The 16165-nt window shown below is 37.2% G+C and overlaps 1 protein-coding gene across 1 annotated transcript in view; it reads right to left on the bottom strand.

Annotated features, from left to right (window-relative positions):
* The window catches only part of UBN2 (ubinuclein 2), a 57138-nt gene that overhangs the window by 24934 nt on the left and 16039 nt on the right, over positions 1-16165 (bottom strand). The window contains exons 3-7 of the mRNA XM_040259968.1: positions 13197-13298; positions 7400-7537; positions 6640-6743; positions 4233-4722; positions 97-167 (exon numbers count right to left, since the gene is read on the bottom strand). Of these exons, the coding sequence (XP_040115902.1) occupies positions 97-167; positions 4233-4722; positions 6640-6743; positions 7400-7537; positions 13197-13298 (905 nt within the window). The remainder of the gene's footprint in view (positions 1-96; positions 168-4232; positions 4723-6639; positions 6744-7399; positions 7538-13196; positions 13299-16165) is intronic.

The following is a 16165-nucleotide window of genomic DNA, read 5'->3' as shown; positions in this document are numbered from 1 at the left end:
GAGACAAACCAAACAAGCAGCATCTGCACCTCAAAGGTCTATAATATTTGTCAAAGAATTCTTACGGTTTTTTAATCAAAGAAGAAAATTACTTACTCCAGAAGAATATTATTCATATCCTGTGTAAAGAATTTTTTCCTTCCTTCTTCATCAAAAAGTTTGGCAGCCTACAGAAACACAAGATTGTCAATATAACTCTCAATAAACACATTTGTTTCCATATCTATCTACTTTAGAATAAGCTCCTTGAGGGCGGGGCTCGGATTAGTTTCACTTCACATCCCAGCTATTACCTGGCATGACAGGCAATTAAAGGGTGCTGAAACAAAATTTAGCATATGTTAACATTCTTTCCTAATTTTATGTCTGTATTTCATTTTTCTGAATTTTCTCAAATTCAATAAGTTATACATATAAGATTTTTTAGTGCTATGGGTGTCTTACGTATTTTGAATATGTTAGTTTTATTTGAATATGTTTATTGAGTATGTTAGTTTTAAAAAGCTGTCTTTAAAAAGTTTATTTGAATACGTTTATTTATTGAATATGTTAGTTTTAAAAAGCTGTCTCACTTTTTACTAGACAATATTGTCTAACAATATGTCTGATATTCTATATACTGTACACATTACCATGTTTAATCTTAGTAACAGCCAGTGACACTGGTATTATAGCTCCCATTTTACAAACAAGGAATCTTAAATCTTATAGTTATGCGATATGCCCCCAAATCACACTGCTAGTAAGTGGTGGATCCAGGACTCAGACCAGAAGCTTTCTGACTTCAACTGTATAATACTGTGACTCTGTACAAAGATACTCAGCTTCTGCAGCCAGTCTGTGAAGTGAAAGTCACTCAGTCATGTCCAACTCTTTGGGACCCCATGGACTATACAGTCCATGGAATTCTCCAGGCTAGAATACTAGAGTGGGTAACCTTTCCCTTCTCCAGGGCATCTTCCCGACCCAAGGATCGAACCAAGATCTCCCCTATTGCAGGCGGATTCTTTACCATCTGAGCCACAAGGGAAGCCCCGCAGCCAGTCTGGGTTCCACTTAATTACTAACAATGAAAAAACTGGCCATGATCATTACCAAGGGATTAGCAAAAATCAATTCAACGAGGATAAGAATGATATTTTCATCACTGTGTCTCTTAACCAGTTTACCAGAAACAAAAAGTATGCAACCAGTACACTACCATAAGTGAAACTTACCAGGGAAATCACAAAAGACAGCTTATCTTAAGACACCCGAGATATAAAACATCCTGATCCAATAATCTGAGCAAGAAACATGCTGACTCTGTCAACTTTGTTGATAATCTTACACTGTTTGACAACCTCACATGCTATAAACAGATGAAGACAATTTTGGGGATGTGCCTCAGCATTTCTTAGAAAGGAGGAAGACTGGGTATGTGTAGGGAGAAGAAATATAGGAAGAAAGCCAGAATGAAAACTAAACTTTCAAGAGGCTGAACAGTGGAAGAATGTTACAAAGTGAGAAAAGAGCTACAAGAAGAAAGTCCTTATCAGACAGAGGTGAGCACTGTAGGCAATGATGAATCCTTACTTCATGAGGAAAAAATACCAAGTCCTATTTGAAAGACAAAAATATGGAGAATTTACAGATACTAGCAAATGAAATGAATCTTCTTACTGATCATTTCCTAAGAGGTTAGCAAGTAGCTGTTTCAGTGCTGCCATGGCTACTACAGAAAGAGTTTAGTATATGAGATATGCCAGCACCTGACAAACCTGAAACACACTCATTGCTAACCAGTTTTGTTAAGTGGGAAAGAATGGCAGACAACACAGCAGACAGAGTGCAGGTTATATAAAGCCTGATGGTCCTCCCTTTCAATTCTGACTTTGCATCACGGCTTAGCCACTTCCCCTCAGGGCACTGTCTCCTCCACAGTAACTGGGGTCCTGTGAAGTTGTGAGTCCCAGGAGCACTACACTCAGTGCAGGGTACAGGTGTTTGCTAATAGCTATCTGCTATTTCTTAATAATAATAGCTGTTATTATTAATTACATGTTGGAAAACCTGGATTACATCCCTAGCACTTTTATATTTAAACCATCAAAGAAACTAAAGATTTTAGGGGCAATATGCAATAGCAAAAAGCACGTACCTTGGAGTCAGGTGAACCCTTGTGTTTAAATTAGGGCTCCACCACTTACTAGCTGTGGGACCTGACCAAGCTACGTAATCTACCTCCACTTAAGTTTGTTAACCATAAAAAGGAAACAGTACTATACTCCATACACTGGTTAAGAAGATTAAATAAAAAAACTATATGATGATAAGCATAGAAAATAGCAAGAGTGAAAAAACAAAGGAGGGGGAGGGAATAAAACAGAATATAAAATAAAATGACAGAATAAAGATTACGTCGTTATCATTGTAACAGCTGTAGGTAAGATAAAATCCTAAAGAGAATCTTAAACAAACGAACTCAAAAAAGAGCTAAAATGAAGGGAAATGATGGGAAAAGCTATTCCATGCAAAAATAAAGAGAAAGGAATCCACAGTAAAATCAGACAATACTGAATTTGCAGTAAGAAACATTAACAGCACAGACAGGGCCATCTTCAAATGATACACATCACAACAGAGATCTAGCCAGCAAGAACTGTATGGGCCAACAAACACCACAGCACAGACAAAAAGCAAAGATTATGGTAATACAAGTCATAACCTAAGAACACTGGAAATGAGATACTTGAACATACTTCTTTAAGTCCTGAACTAACAAATTACCTGAAAATAAGTAAAAATTTTAGAGAATTTAATAAGCGATGAGCTCAGAAGAAATGCTAAAGAACAAAAAATAGAAAAAGAATAAAATTGATAATTAGAATCCATGAGTCACCTGTTGGAAAAATTAGACAGATCTCTTGCTCCCCAATCAGATCCTTAAAATTTAGAAAGAGTTAAGAGAAATAAATACAACATGGAGATGATTAATAAATTTACAATGTGATTTAAATGGCTACTATAACCCTAGAAGAAACAAGTTATAGAATATACTTCTGTTAACAATGATTTGCTTCCCTGGTGGCTCAGAGATTAAAGCGTCTGCCTGCAATGCGGGAGACCTGGGTTTGATCCCTGGGTCAGGAAGATCGCCTGGAGAAGGAAATGGCAACCCACTCCAGTATTCTTGCCTGGAGAATCCCATGGACAGGATTATCTTATTTAATAATTTTTATTTAACAATTATTTTTATTATTTAATAATGTTTAATAATCACAATAATTATTTTTAATAACATATTTGCAAATGCATGAAATAAAATCCAGAAAAATAAGTAGTTTAATAGTGGTTGTCCCATCCTGGGGGTGGAAAATGTCTGATTATCGGGTATGTTTCCCTCCCTAAGTGAAAAATACAACTTATATTGAATATATAACTTCTGTAATCAGGGGAAAAAAATTTAAAAAGAGGACTAAAAACATGGCATGGGTTTAGAAAAACATGCCAAAGTAGTAGCAAAAAAGGGAGGGGGCATTTTAAGCTATGTTTGGAAAATTTTAAGTCAAAATAATATCTCCCTGAGATTAAAGGAAAAAGTGTACTCACACACCTGAATCTGCACCTAAACAGAGATTATGTATCCAAGTCAATCGGCAGAGGAATCCATTGTGAAATGCTAAAAGCTCAACTCTTAAAAGTTTGTCTAGTGAGAACAGAATGTGCACTTACGGAAGCTGATGAGTGGGTCAGGACTAGCTGGTAAAATCAACTGTAGAATAACTAGCAGTCAACACAGTTGGACCAAGTTCAGGTACACTTATTTGTTCCTACCTTCCCTGTATTTTCTTTACCAGGCTATGTAAGCCAATAAAAACTGTATTTATGAAAATTATACAGAAAAATGTAAGATGAAGTGAGGTAATAAAACAATGAACTGTATCCATGTCATGTGAGCATTTGTGTTCAATCACTCAATCACTTCCGACCCTTTGCAATGCCCTGGACCGTAGCCCACCAGGTCCCTCTGTCTATGGAATTTTCCAGGCAAGAATACTGGAGTGGGTTGCCATTCCCATGTTATAACTATACCTAAAAAGATTATGCACAGATCCAATGCTTAAAAGGAAATATAGAAAATAAAGTTACTTAAAAGTGTTAGGATTACAGGTTATTATTTTTGCTTGAAAATAAGTATTTATTGCTATGTTTATGCAGTAAACAAAAAACAAGAGAATTATCACACTTACTACACGGAGGTCTTCAATACGTTTTTCAAGGAGGACAGGCAGACCCTCTGGGAGTGTAGGTACCACCTTGGGCATAACTTGAGAGGCATAGGTTGGCTGGGTGGTGTTTCCATTCTCTCCCCCTGACTCCGAGAGGGGGCTACCATTAGAAGCAGCATCCAGTAATCTGTCAAAGTCGAAATCATCTAGCATTTCTAGGGCATTTTCAGCTTCCTGAAATAGTTCATGTTCGTTTGTGCTAACAAAGATGGGGAGGTCTGGATCAGCACTATTCAGATTCAGGTCCGAGACATCATTTCCCAACGCTACAGCAGCAGAGGGGGGTTTATTCAGAGAGGAGGTTGAGAAGTTCACTGGGGTTTTAGGGTTAGATTCCTTCTTTAATGCATCCTTCTCTTTTTGAAATTTTCTTATCATGGCAGCTAGAGAAAGAGAATCTTTATAACGTTTCTTCTTTTTTTCAGATTTGTGTGAATTTAGAGCCATAACTCTGTGAAGAAAATAGTGATCAGTTAGGCTATATATGATTTTAAAGGTTAAAACCCCATGGAAATAAGGAGGCATGGAGTTAAAGTAACATCATCTTCATCATCTGGACTGTCATTTATGAAAGGCAGATGGGTAAATGGCCATTAGAGTGAATAAAATGAAAGGGATAAAGTCAACAGAAATAAACAACACTGCATAGAGCTCTGGTTTATTAAGTATACAAAGTTAGGGAATTCCCTCTGGTCCAGTGGTTAGGACTCTGCGCTTTCACTGCCAAGGGTGCAGGTTTGATCCCTGGTCAGGGAATTGAGATCCCGCAAGTCAAAAAAAGAAAAAAGGAAAGTATATGAACTTAAACTTCTACACCTTTTGGAATGTTCTTTCTTTGTCACATCTATAAACTAGTCACCTAAAGAATTAATGAAGTAAAGAACTGCACTTTTGCTGAAAACAGAGCTGACTTTAATAACAACCAGAGAAGCCTACACAGTACACCTTCAAACTGGTGCCCCAGGCGGTTCGTGCTACAAACTCCCCAAGGAATGCAAAGTCCTCTGTGTTAGTCTGTGAGCCTTCATTCATCACCATGTCATCTATCCAGAACTCATTCTGTCTGCTACTCCCTTCTGATCCTTTTTCACTTTCCCTTTCTTTCCGAGGGTGTCGGATAGATACATGTAATTTTCAGTGACAACTTTCTCCCTGTGGGGATTATAAGGAAAGGGTGGTCTTGGTTTAGCCATCAGTTTCTCTAAAAAATCTTTTCTAATTTCATTGGCTTATATGCTTCTATGTGCACTACAGAAACTAAAAATGATGATTAGTGCTTTGAAGGTAGGCCAGTGTTTCATTTCATACTATTATATATCCAAAACCCAGACAGTGTCTGGTATGCAGGAAGTGTGTTTGTCACTCAGTCGTGTCCGACTCTTTTGTGACCCCACTGACTGCAGCCTGCCAGGCTCCTGTGTCCTGGGATTTCCCAGGCAAGAATGCTGGAGTGGGTTGCCACTTCCTCCTGTAGGAGATCTTCCTGACCCAGGGACTGAACCTGTGTCTCCTGCACTGGCAGGTGGATTCTTTACCACTGCGCCACCTGGGAAGCTCAATCTCATGTATAGGAGGGGCTAAATACGTCCTTACATTAACTCTTGAGATTTTGAGAGTCCCAAATTCAGATGTACCTCTTCCTCTGCTAAGGAGGGGAGAAAAATCCAGTCTCTCACAAGTTGTTGTCCCTGGGCTCTATTTTAAAAAGCCAAGAGAAGTAGGGAGAGTGGTAGTTTCATAATTGCAAGGTACATTTTATTTTTATGACTTTTTATTCCATTTCTCTCTCTCGCTCTCCTTTTTTTTTTTTTTTTTGTGGCTGTGCCTCTCAATGTACAGGATCTTAGTTTCTAACCAGGGATTGCACCGGGCCCTGGCAGTGAAAGCACCAAGTCCTAACCACTGGACTGCCAAGGAATTCCCTCTTATGACTTGTGACAACATAGCTTGTGACAATATAGCTAAATAAAATCAATGACTTTAAAAAAATATTAAAATGACCATCAATCATTAACACAAAGATTACTGCCAATTCTCAGACCCCGGGTATCTAAGCTTTATTTTAGTGCAAAAAATTAAGAAAACGTGTTCCATTTTTCAAACTGGTTCTTGTTGATAAAATGTTGTAATGAGCAAAATACTTCATGAACAAATATGTAAATCTGATCTAAAACACCTGAAGTCTCTAAGATGACTTCTATTTAATAATAAATACTAAAAATAAGTTAATAGGTCACTGACATTTATAAATACTGTATTAAATTAGATCCAGCTAAGTTGAACTAATTAATGTTAAATGTATCTTTCTAAAAAAGAGTGCTTGTCATGCTACAATACTAGTTCCCTCATTATGTCTAATTTCACTTACCCCAGTTGTTTGGGTACTTTTTTCCTTGGCTTCTTCTCCTTTTCCCCTTCCTCTTTCCTCTTCCTCTTCTTCATCTCAATATCATCTTCTTTTATTTTGGGAATCTATAAAATGATAAAGTACATCACTTACCTAAATATTACTGCTTTACTCTTTGATGATATCAATCCAGCATCCAGGGAAAATGGTTTTACTCAAATTTTAGGGTGCATTAGAACTGCTTGCTAAAAATGCAAATTCTTTGGGTCCATGAGAACCCCCAAACCTTGGTTTTGGTTATCTGGGGGAGAGCCTTTTAATTTACATTTTTAACAAACATTTTGATAATTCTGGTACAAATATGTCTTTGGCTCACATTTCAGGAAACATCTAAAGACATTTTATTCACTTCTCAAATACAATATATATATTCTATAAAATTTGCTTTACATCGTAGAACAAGTAACTGCTAAACTGGTCATTTCCATATTAAGTCTTAAGCTATCCTAGAACCACAACCTTATCCAGAAATAGTGAATTATTAGACTACATATGGAGAGAGAAGTTTTAACAGAAAATATAACTCATTATGATATAAGAATATATTTCCCCATATTATATAATTTTACTTTAAAGCATGTAATTAACTATAAATTCATTAAAAAATGATTAGCATTTTACTTTTCCTTATATTCACAGCTGTAAAGCAAAAGTAAAATTCAAAAACCACATCTTTTTAATTGAATCCTCTCATTGCTGTTGCAGTGTTGGATAAACTCACTTTGGGTGGCTTGTGCTTTTGGTTGTCTGTGGTATCGTCTTCTTCAGTATCTGAAGCTTGGCGAAACTGGAGAGTGCCAGTATTGATATAAAAGCCTCCATATTTTGTTGTTAGAGAAGCAGGAACTAATTCGTCATACTAGATTGAAAAAAATTTTTCAGATATATCTTACTATATTTAATTCTATAAATACGTCAAAGAAATTCAATCCTGTCAGCATCTTCCTTATATCTTAACTACAAAACTAACTGCAATGAAGATGTCTGTGAATAAACTTAGAAAAAGTTAGTATCTGGAACAGAAATGAGCTCTGATCATTCAGTATTTGTTAAAAAAAGAAACTTCTCAAACACTGAAGCTAATTCTAAATATATCATGTGCTGAGAAAAACTTAACAATCACTGCTATTCTTAATGACAAATGATTCTGCTGAGCAATCGAAACAAGTTAAAAAAGACTAAATGGTCAGATGACAAATGAACTTCATTTCTTACCAATATTGGTATTAATATATAATTTTATTCATAAATAGATTGTAAAAATTAAAGGTTATTTCTTCTGCCTTAGTTCTAAGCTTTTAAGTAAGGAATTTTTTTTTTTAATATATAAAACAAAAATAAGTTTTAAAGGGAAGTAGAAAAAGAACTGCCCTGTTCAGTAAGCATACACTGAGAATCCAGGTACTGCTCTGAAAAATAGATTCAAATGTATAAATCAGTATGAAGATCTGGTCTAGAATATCACATTAAGCCAATGTCCTCTAGGCTTCAATTTTTTAAAACTTTATGTACGTATGTATTTATGGCTGCACTGAGTCTTTTGTTGCTACACGGCTACATGGGCTTTCTCTAGTTGTGTAAGTCTGGATTTTAAGGTTTATCTTATCTCACCTGAAAAAGAAAAAACAAGCACTAATGGAAGGTCAGTTATAAGTAAATGAAGGTGTTCATGGCAAAAGAGAAAAAAAGGAACTACTTATCTAACAGAAGCAAGATACCTGCTACCTGGGATCCCCAGAACTCTACTTAAGGGTACTCTTCATATTATATACTAGTCTTTAAGAAAGTCGTATTTGTAAGGAAAATTCTTTCGCCATGGGCAAAAAATATACAGAACATATTTGTTAAACATATTAAGACTAAGCACAAAACTTGTGATTTTAAACTGTATCCTCTTAAGTTACATGGAGAATGGAGAAAGACTGTACATTTAATGATTTTGAACCAAAACTGAATGAGGGGTTACTACAAAGACCTACAGCTAAGACCTTCAGAAAGGGCCCAGTACTATCTGTAAGTAAAGGAGTAACGTGAGGAGTAAAGAATTAAAAGTGAGAAGACCGGACTTCCATGGTGGTCCAGTGGTTAGGAATCTCCACATTTATTTGGAGAAAAACGTGATCCTAAAGAATACATGCACCCCAATGGTCACTGTAGCACTGTTTACAACAGCCAAGGCATGGAAACAACCTACATGTCCAACAGAGGAATGGATAAAGGAGATGTGGTACAAAGGAGAAGGCACTGCAGTGGGAAGCCTATGCACTGCAGCTAGAGAGGTGCTCCGGCCTGCTACAAGTAGACAGAGCCCACGCATAGCAATGAAGACCCAGAGCAGACAAAAACAAGTAAAGTTTTTTATAAAGTGAAAAGTCTCTGTAGGAATTATTTTGAAAATGTGTAACTGTGATAAGATAAATACACCTGCACTTTTTGCTTACATAAACTTGTATAATGCTTTACAATTTTTAGCTTCCTCATATAAATTATTTCACTTGGTTCCCCTGATCCCCTTTTGAGGCAAAAAAGGCAAATATTACTCCCATTTTATAAGTGAAAACCAAATTCAGAGAGGTTAAGAACTTTGCCACAGTACCCGTATTGGTTTATGGCAGTGTCACTGACTGTTTTCCCAACCTATCCATTATCATAAGCAGCATCTCGCGTTAGAAACACATGCATCACCAGGCTACCAGACAATGTGGAGGTGCTCAATGTCTATCTTCTTCTGCAGTATTCTGCTGAGCTTTCCCTATCAAAACACTCTTCAGGAGAACAAACTCTTTATGCATATTTTATTTAGCCTTTTTAAAAAAATATAACCAGGCGGACTACAGTTGTATTTGATAAACTTGGCAACCATACGAAAGTGACACAACCAATGTGACAGAGCAAGGATTAACACACAGCTTCTACTGCACTGTGAGTTATAAATGTACCAAGCATTTTTTTTCTTCTTGCAAGGTACAGGATATATTCTGGGGTTGTTTTTGTTAAGGTAACACTCATTTATAACCTTACATAAGTTTCATGAGTATATGACATTTCTACTTCTGTAATAATTTTAGCCTTTTAAGTACTATGTATTAAGAGACGATGGATCACTGAACCTGCAAACCAGATTTATTAGATCCTTTGCCAACAGAGATGCCTAGCTATTGTGACCCAGAATACATGACTTCATGTCAAAACTTTGCAGCTGTAAAACAGATTCAATATTACTTACTTCACTAAGTTCTAGTGAAATTTAAAAGACATAACCTACATAAAAGCATTAATCATATCTGCTATTATTTCAACAATAAAAAGATTTCCCTTGTTTTTTTAAAATTTGGCAGCATGCATGTTAGACTAAAAATAATCTTCAAAAGCATTTATTTTCAGATATTACAGTAGTATTAATAGTACACAATTCTTAAAGTGAAACAGAACCAGATTATTTTCAATCCCTATTGAATAATATACAAACAGAGAAAGCCTACTAGTGGGAATTTCCTAGTGGTCCAGTTGTTATGACTCTGCACTTTCACTTTCAAGGGCCCAGGTTCAATTCCCAGTCAGGGAACTAAGATCCCATGAGGGTGACGCAGAGGAAAAAAAACCAAAAACCCAATTGGCAATATACCCATTGGAAAAAAACAAGAAAATAATTTGGTTGGTTCATAAGTGTTTTATGTTTGAATCACTGAATTATTTCATATAAAAATGAAATAATCTGTTAAAGAAAATGATGCAAAATTATTTTGCAAGTCAATAAACAACCTATGTTTTAGTTCAATTTCCTCCTATAAAACAGGGACCGAAATTGTCCTATAAATGTCAGTAACTATATAGTTATATATACATATATATAACAAATATATATATATATTTATATATATAACAAAAACTTATACATAAAAAATTTATCCTCATTTATTAAAGCAGTGGCTTGCAAATTTTCTTCACCAGCCCAAGTGGAAAATACACTACCCATCAAAACCCAGTGGCTGCGTATATAAACACACACACATAATAAAAACTGCATAATGTATCAGTGGCTTACTATAACAGCTCCTACTCTATTTCATTCTCTTTGAAAATGCCAGCCAGTCTTTAAATTGATACACAAAGAAATTACAGTTTGCAAAAGTCAGTTTGAAAAACACTTTTATTCAAATATTTGAAATGCTACAAAAGGAAAATACTAAAAATGCTCTTTATGAAAGGCTACATACCATATGATTCTAACTGTGTGACGCTGGAGAAGAGGCAAAACTATGAAGACAATAAAAAGATTAGTGGTTGCAGGTGTTAGGGAGGGATGAATAGGTAGAGCATTTTTTTTAGGGCAGTGAAACTATCTTGTATGACAGTATAACAGTGGATACATGTCATTATACATTTGTCAAAATCCATAGAACGTACAACACCAAGAGTAAATCTGAAGGTCAACTATGGGCTCTGGGTGATGATATGTTGATGCCGATTTTTCACCTGTGACTAGCATACCACTCTGGTGGGGGAACACTGATAATGGAGGAAACAGTGCATGCTGCGAAGTACGTGGGCAATTTCTGCACCTTCCATTCGATTTTTCTGTGAACCTCAAACTGCTCTAAAAAATTTAGGTTTATTAATTCAACTCAAACAAGGGCTCTGTATCAACGAGCGGGGGAGATAGGGAAGGAGATGGGAGGGAAGTTCAAAAGGGAGGGGATATATGTATTCTTATTGCTGATTCATGTTGAGGTTTGACAGAAAACAACAAAATTTGGCAAAGCAATTATCCTTCAATAAAAAAAATTTAAAAAAAATTTTAATGCTATTTATGTAAGCCTGAGTACACGCAATGTTCATTTATATATGGCCATGGCTGAGTTTCCTCTTGGGTTATTTAGAATTGAAAATCTACTTTACATAGAGTGTTCACATCAATACCATTGCTTTATACTTGCTTTATGCTTTTCGATGGGCCTCCCTGGTGGCACACTGGTAAAGAATCCACCTGCAAGAGCACTAGGAGAGATGAATTCGATCCCTGGGTTGGGAAAATCCCCTGGAGAAGGAAACGGCAAACCCCTCCAGTATTCTTTCCTATGAAATCCTATGGACAGGGGAACGTGATGGGCTACACGGTCCATGGGATCGCAACAAGCTGGACACAAATGAAACGACCGAGCACCCATGCAGGCTTTGCAGCATGCCATTATCTTGAGTCCCAGAGTATATAATGCTGCTGCTGGACAAGTCAGTCATAACAGGGAGAACTGGGTGATGCTAGAATAAAAGACTTCCTCCTGGTCCACAGTGAATTAGAAAACAAGTGGAGTCTAGAACCCAGGACTTTTGACTTCAATGTCAAATCAAGGTCAAAACTCTTTGCGACCATTCCATGCCTGAACCTACAAAAAGCCTGACAATCTTTTTGGTAACACAAAGTCCTCTCAACTCCAAAGGACACTGTCAACATTTTACTTCTACAGAGTAGGCCTGCAAACCAGTTTATGTCAGGAAACCAAAGTAACACAGGAGTATGACAGGGTATGTATGCCTCGTGCTGGAAGTCCTTCCTATCACTTTCCTACCACTATATGCCTTGTCATCCTCTACACAACCAAGCACTATAGTAACAGGAAAAAGAGGTACTAATTTGTGGGTAGTCTAACAGCCACCTTAGTGTCACCTTCTGTATATTCTAAGTAGTCACTACACAGTGCAGGGGATATCATAATGCAGGGATTAGATTATTCCAGCACACTGAAAAGAATGTAAGAACATACAACTTACCAACCCCTAAACATGACATGCCTTTATTTATTTGCTACGTGACCAATGCACTGTTGTAGTCATGAAATGCTCTCCTGAATTCCTCTTCCTTGTATAAGAGAAAGAAGATTCCAGGGGGAAAGCTGTAGGGCTTCACCAAAACAGGCTGTGATGAAGGATAGCATTCAACTATCACCACTGTAGTAAGGATTGGCAGCAATAAAACCATGAAGCACAATTTCAAGGTATTTGCCAGATTAACTACAACCCAGCAGCCCCCGTCTTCAAAGTCTCATGGTTCTGATCTGGAAGGCGTTTCAAAACATACCTGCCCTTGGGAACATCGATTAAAACCTCAAGATGGAAATATTCTCTGATCAATAAATCCCACTACTAGAAACTTAACCTATACATATAATTTTAACTATAATTATCTTATATGCATACTCAAGTACACAAAGAGAAGTGTATACTACTGATGGCTCAATTACTTGTAAGCACATAAAACTGGAAACTTACTTTTTTCTTTGGCTACACCATGTAGCTTTTGGGATTTTAGTTTCCCAACCAGGGATCAAACCCAGGCTCCAACCCAGAAAGCACTGCGTGCTAACCAGTGGAATGCCAGGGAATTACCAAAACTGTAAATGATTTAGACATACATCAAAAGGGAATTAGTAAAAACACTTGCTGAAACATTTACTTTAACTTTGAATTCCACTACCCAAATAAACAAAGAAGTGTTATTATATTAAAGACAAATTACTCACAGCCTCTGAGTTATCAATAAACGGATCTGTCTCATCATAGCCAAAGCCTATATCGATTAAATCTTGTAGCCGATCCCTCCGGTGTTTACGGGGCTTCCCACCCTGTGAAGAACAGATATGTTAGACTGAATCAGTACTCATGTTGTTTCCATAAAATTATAAAATACCTGTCAAAAGAATCTGCAAATGACTTCTGTAAATAATACCCCTCAGGAGGTTGAACTTAAATCCCCTCACATTTTGAACGAAAGCTGTACTTAGGGACTCGTTTCCAAAGTAAGTTTGAAGTGAAAAGCCTGGCTAACGTTGCTCAGCCACATGATCGAGGTCGACACCAACAGTGATAAGTCATATTGATGCAGCATTACTCTTGACACAAACAGACACAAACGGCACTTAAACTCTGCAAACTTCCTCTCAAAAGCCCGTCACCTCAGTTATAGGTTAACCACGAGATAAACATCACGACAAACGGAACCACAAGAAAAACACCAAACTCAACTGAGGGACATTCTTACAAGTAACTGACCAGTATTCCTCAAAGTGGTCAAGATTATAAAAAACAAGAAAAATCTGAAAAACTGTCATAGTCTAGATAAGCTTAGAGACAGAAAAACGAAAGGTGATCTGCTCTCCTGCCTGGCATGCAGGCACTAAAAAAAGGACATTAGGGGGAAATAAGCAAATCTTGAATAAAATGCAGTATCAGTTAATAGTAATGTACCAAAGTTAGTTTGTTAGTTGTAACAAGTCTGCTATACAATCATAAGATGTTACAGGGAAGAGTGGGTGAGAACTATATGAAAATCCTTTGTATTTTCTTTTCAACTTTTCTGTAAATCCAAACTATTCTTAAAAGTATTTTTAATGTCCTAGAATTAATTATACACATAGACATAAAAGAAAATAAAAAATGAATGCGTGGAGAAACTGGTGAAATCTGAGTAAGGTCTGTAGTCTAGTTAACTGTATTGTGCCAATGCCAAATTCCTAGTTTTGGTAACTATAGTTAAGTCACTGAGAAAAACCAGGTCAAACCTGCTGTGAAGTGGGAGTGGGGAAAAGGAGGCTCAGAAAGCAGAGAGAACCATCAGTGCTAAGGGTGCTGCCTGCCCACATGCCACCACTGAGTGAGAGTGAGCCCTGTAGAAGCTGTAATATGTGAGACCTAACTCTCCTATGGTTTGTATTTCCACAGTGCACGTGTCTCTCAATGCACAGTTCATTTCACCATTTCTTCCACCGGTGAAAGATGGCTGAGTTTTCTGCAACATGGCTCTTAAATGAAACCAAATTACTTCATCTATTTCCATGTGAAGAAATGGTGATCTCTTCCAGTGTTCACATGAAAAAAAAAAAAAAATTATGACGAACTTACTGAGAAATGTCTCCAACATAAAGCCATTTCCTTTTTAGGTAATTTTGTAAGGTAATTCTGACTAAATGATATGTTTGTATTGCATATTAATGTTAAAAAAAACCCTACCGCCCATAACTATGACTCCATTGTATGCTTTTCATTGAATAAAACCGTTATAATACCAACACCAGCAAGAGTGTCATTTTGGTTTGAGATAAACTAGTTGCTCACGTTTTCATATTTTACCAGTTTTAAAAACAATTTGGAGACCAACACAGAGTGCAAACCCTTTATTTTCCTGGATAAGATGACTGAGTTCAGTTCAGTACAGTCGCTCACTTGTGTCCAACTCTTTGCTACCCCATGGACTGCAGCATGCCAGGCTTTCCTGTCCATCACCAACTCCTGGAGCTTGCTCAAACTCACGTCCATTGAGTCAGTGATGCCATCCAACCATCTCATCCTCTGTCGGCTCCCTTTCCTCCCACCTTCAATCTTTCCCAGCATAACGGTCTCTTCAAATGAGTCCGTTCTTCACACCAGGTGGCCAAAGTGTTGAAGCTTCAGCTTCACCATCAGTCCTTCCAATGAATATTCAGAACTGATTTCCTTTAGGATTGACTGGTTTGATCTCCTTGCAGTCCAAGGGACTCTCAAGAGTCTACTCCAACACCACAGTTCAAAAGCATCCATTCTTCAGTGCTCAGCTTTGTTTATGGTCCAACTCTTACATCCTTACATGATCACTGGAAAAACTATAGTTTGACTAGATGGACCTTTGTCATCAAAGTAATGTCTCTGCTTTTTAATATGCTATTAAGGTTTGTCACAGCTTTTCTTCCAAGGGACAAATGTCTTTCAATTTCATGGCTGACAGTCACCATCTGCAGTGATTTTGGAGCCCAAGAAAATAAACTCTGTCACTGTTCCCATTGTTTCCCCATCTATTTGCCATAAAGTGATGGGATCAGATACCATGATCTTCATTTTCTGAATGTTGAGTTTTAAGCCAGCTTTCTCACTCTCCTCTTTCACTTCCATCAAAAGGCTCTTTAGTTCTTCCTCACTTTCAGCCGTAAGGGTGCTTTCATCTGCATATCTGAGGTTATTGATATTTCTCCTGGCAATCTTGATTCCAGCTTGTGCTTCATCCAGTCCAGCATTTCTCATGATGTACTCTGCATATAAGTTAAATAAGCAGGGTGACAATATACAGCCTTGATGTACTCCTTTTCCAATTCAGAACCAGTCTGTTGTTCCATGTCCACTTCTAACTATTGCTTCTTGACCTGCATACAGATTTCTCAATACAAACAGTATGTACAGTATGAAAAGGCAAAAAGATAGGACACTGAAAGATGACTCCCCAGGTCAACAGGTGCCCAACATGCTCCTTAAGATCACTGGAGAAATAACTTCAGAAAGAATGAAGAGACAGAGCCAAAGCAAAAACAACAATCAGTTGTGGATGTAACTGGTGATGGAAGTAAAGTACAATGCTGTAAGAGCAATACTGCATCATTGAGTAAATTCAGTTGCTCAGTTGTGTCTGACTCTTTGCAACCCCATGGACTGCAGCATGCCAGCCCTCCCTGTCCATCACCAACTC

The sequence above is a fragment of the Oryx dammah genome, unplaced genomic scaffold (genome assembly GCF_014754425.2).
Source record: "Oryx dammah isolate SB20612 unplaced genomic scaffold, SCBI_Odam_1.1 HiC_scaffold_18, whole genome shotgun sequence".
Taxonomy (NCBI): domain Eukaryota; kingdom Metazoa; phylum Chordata; class Mammalia; order Artiodactyla; family Bovidae; genus Oryx; species Oryx dammah.
Note: the sequence above shows the minus strand (reverse complement) of the source record. Positions and strands in the feature narration are given on the sequence as shown.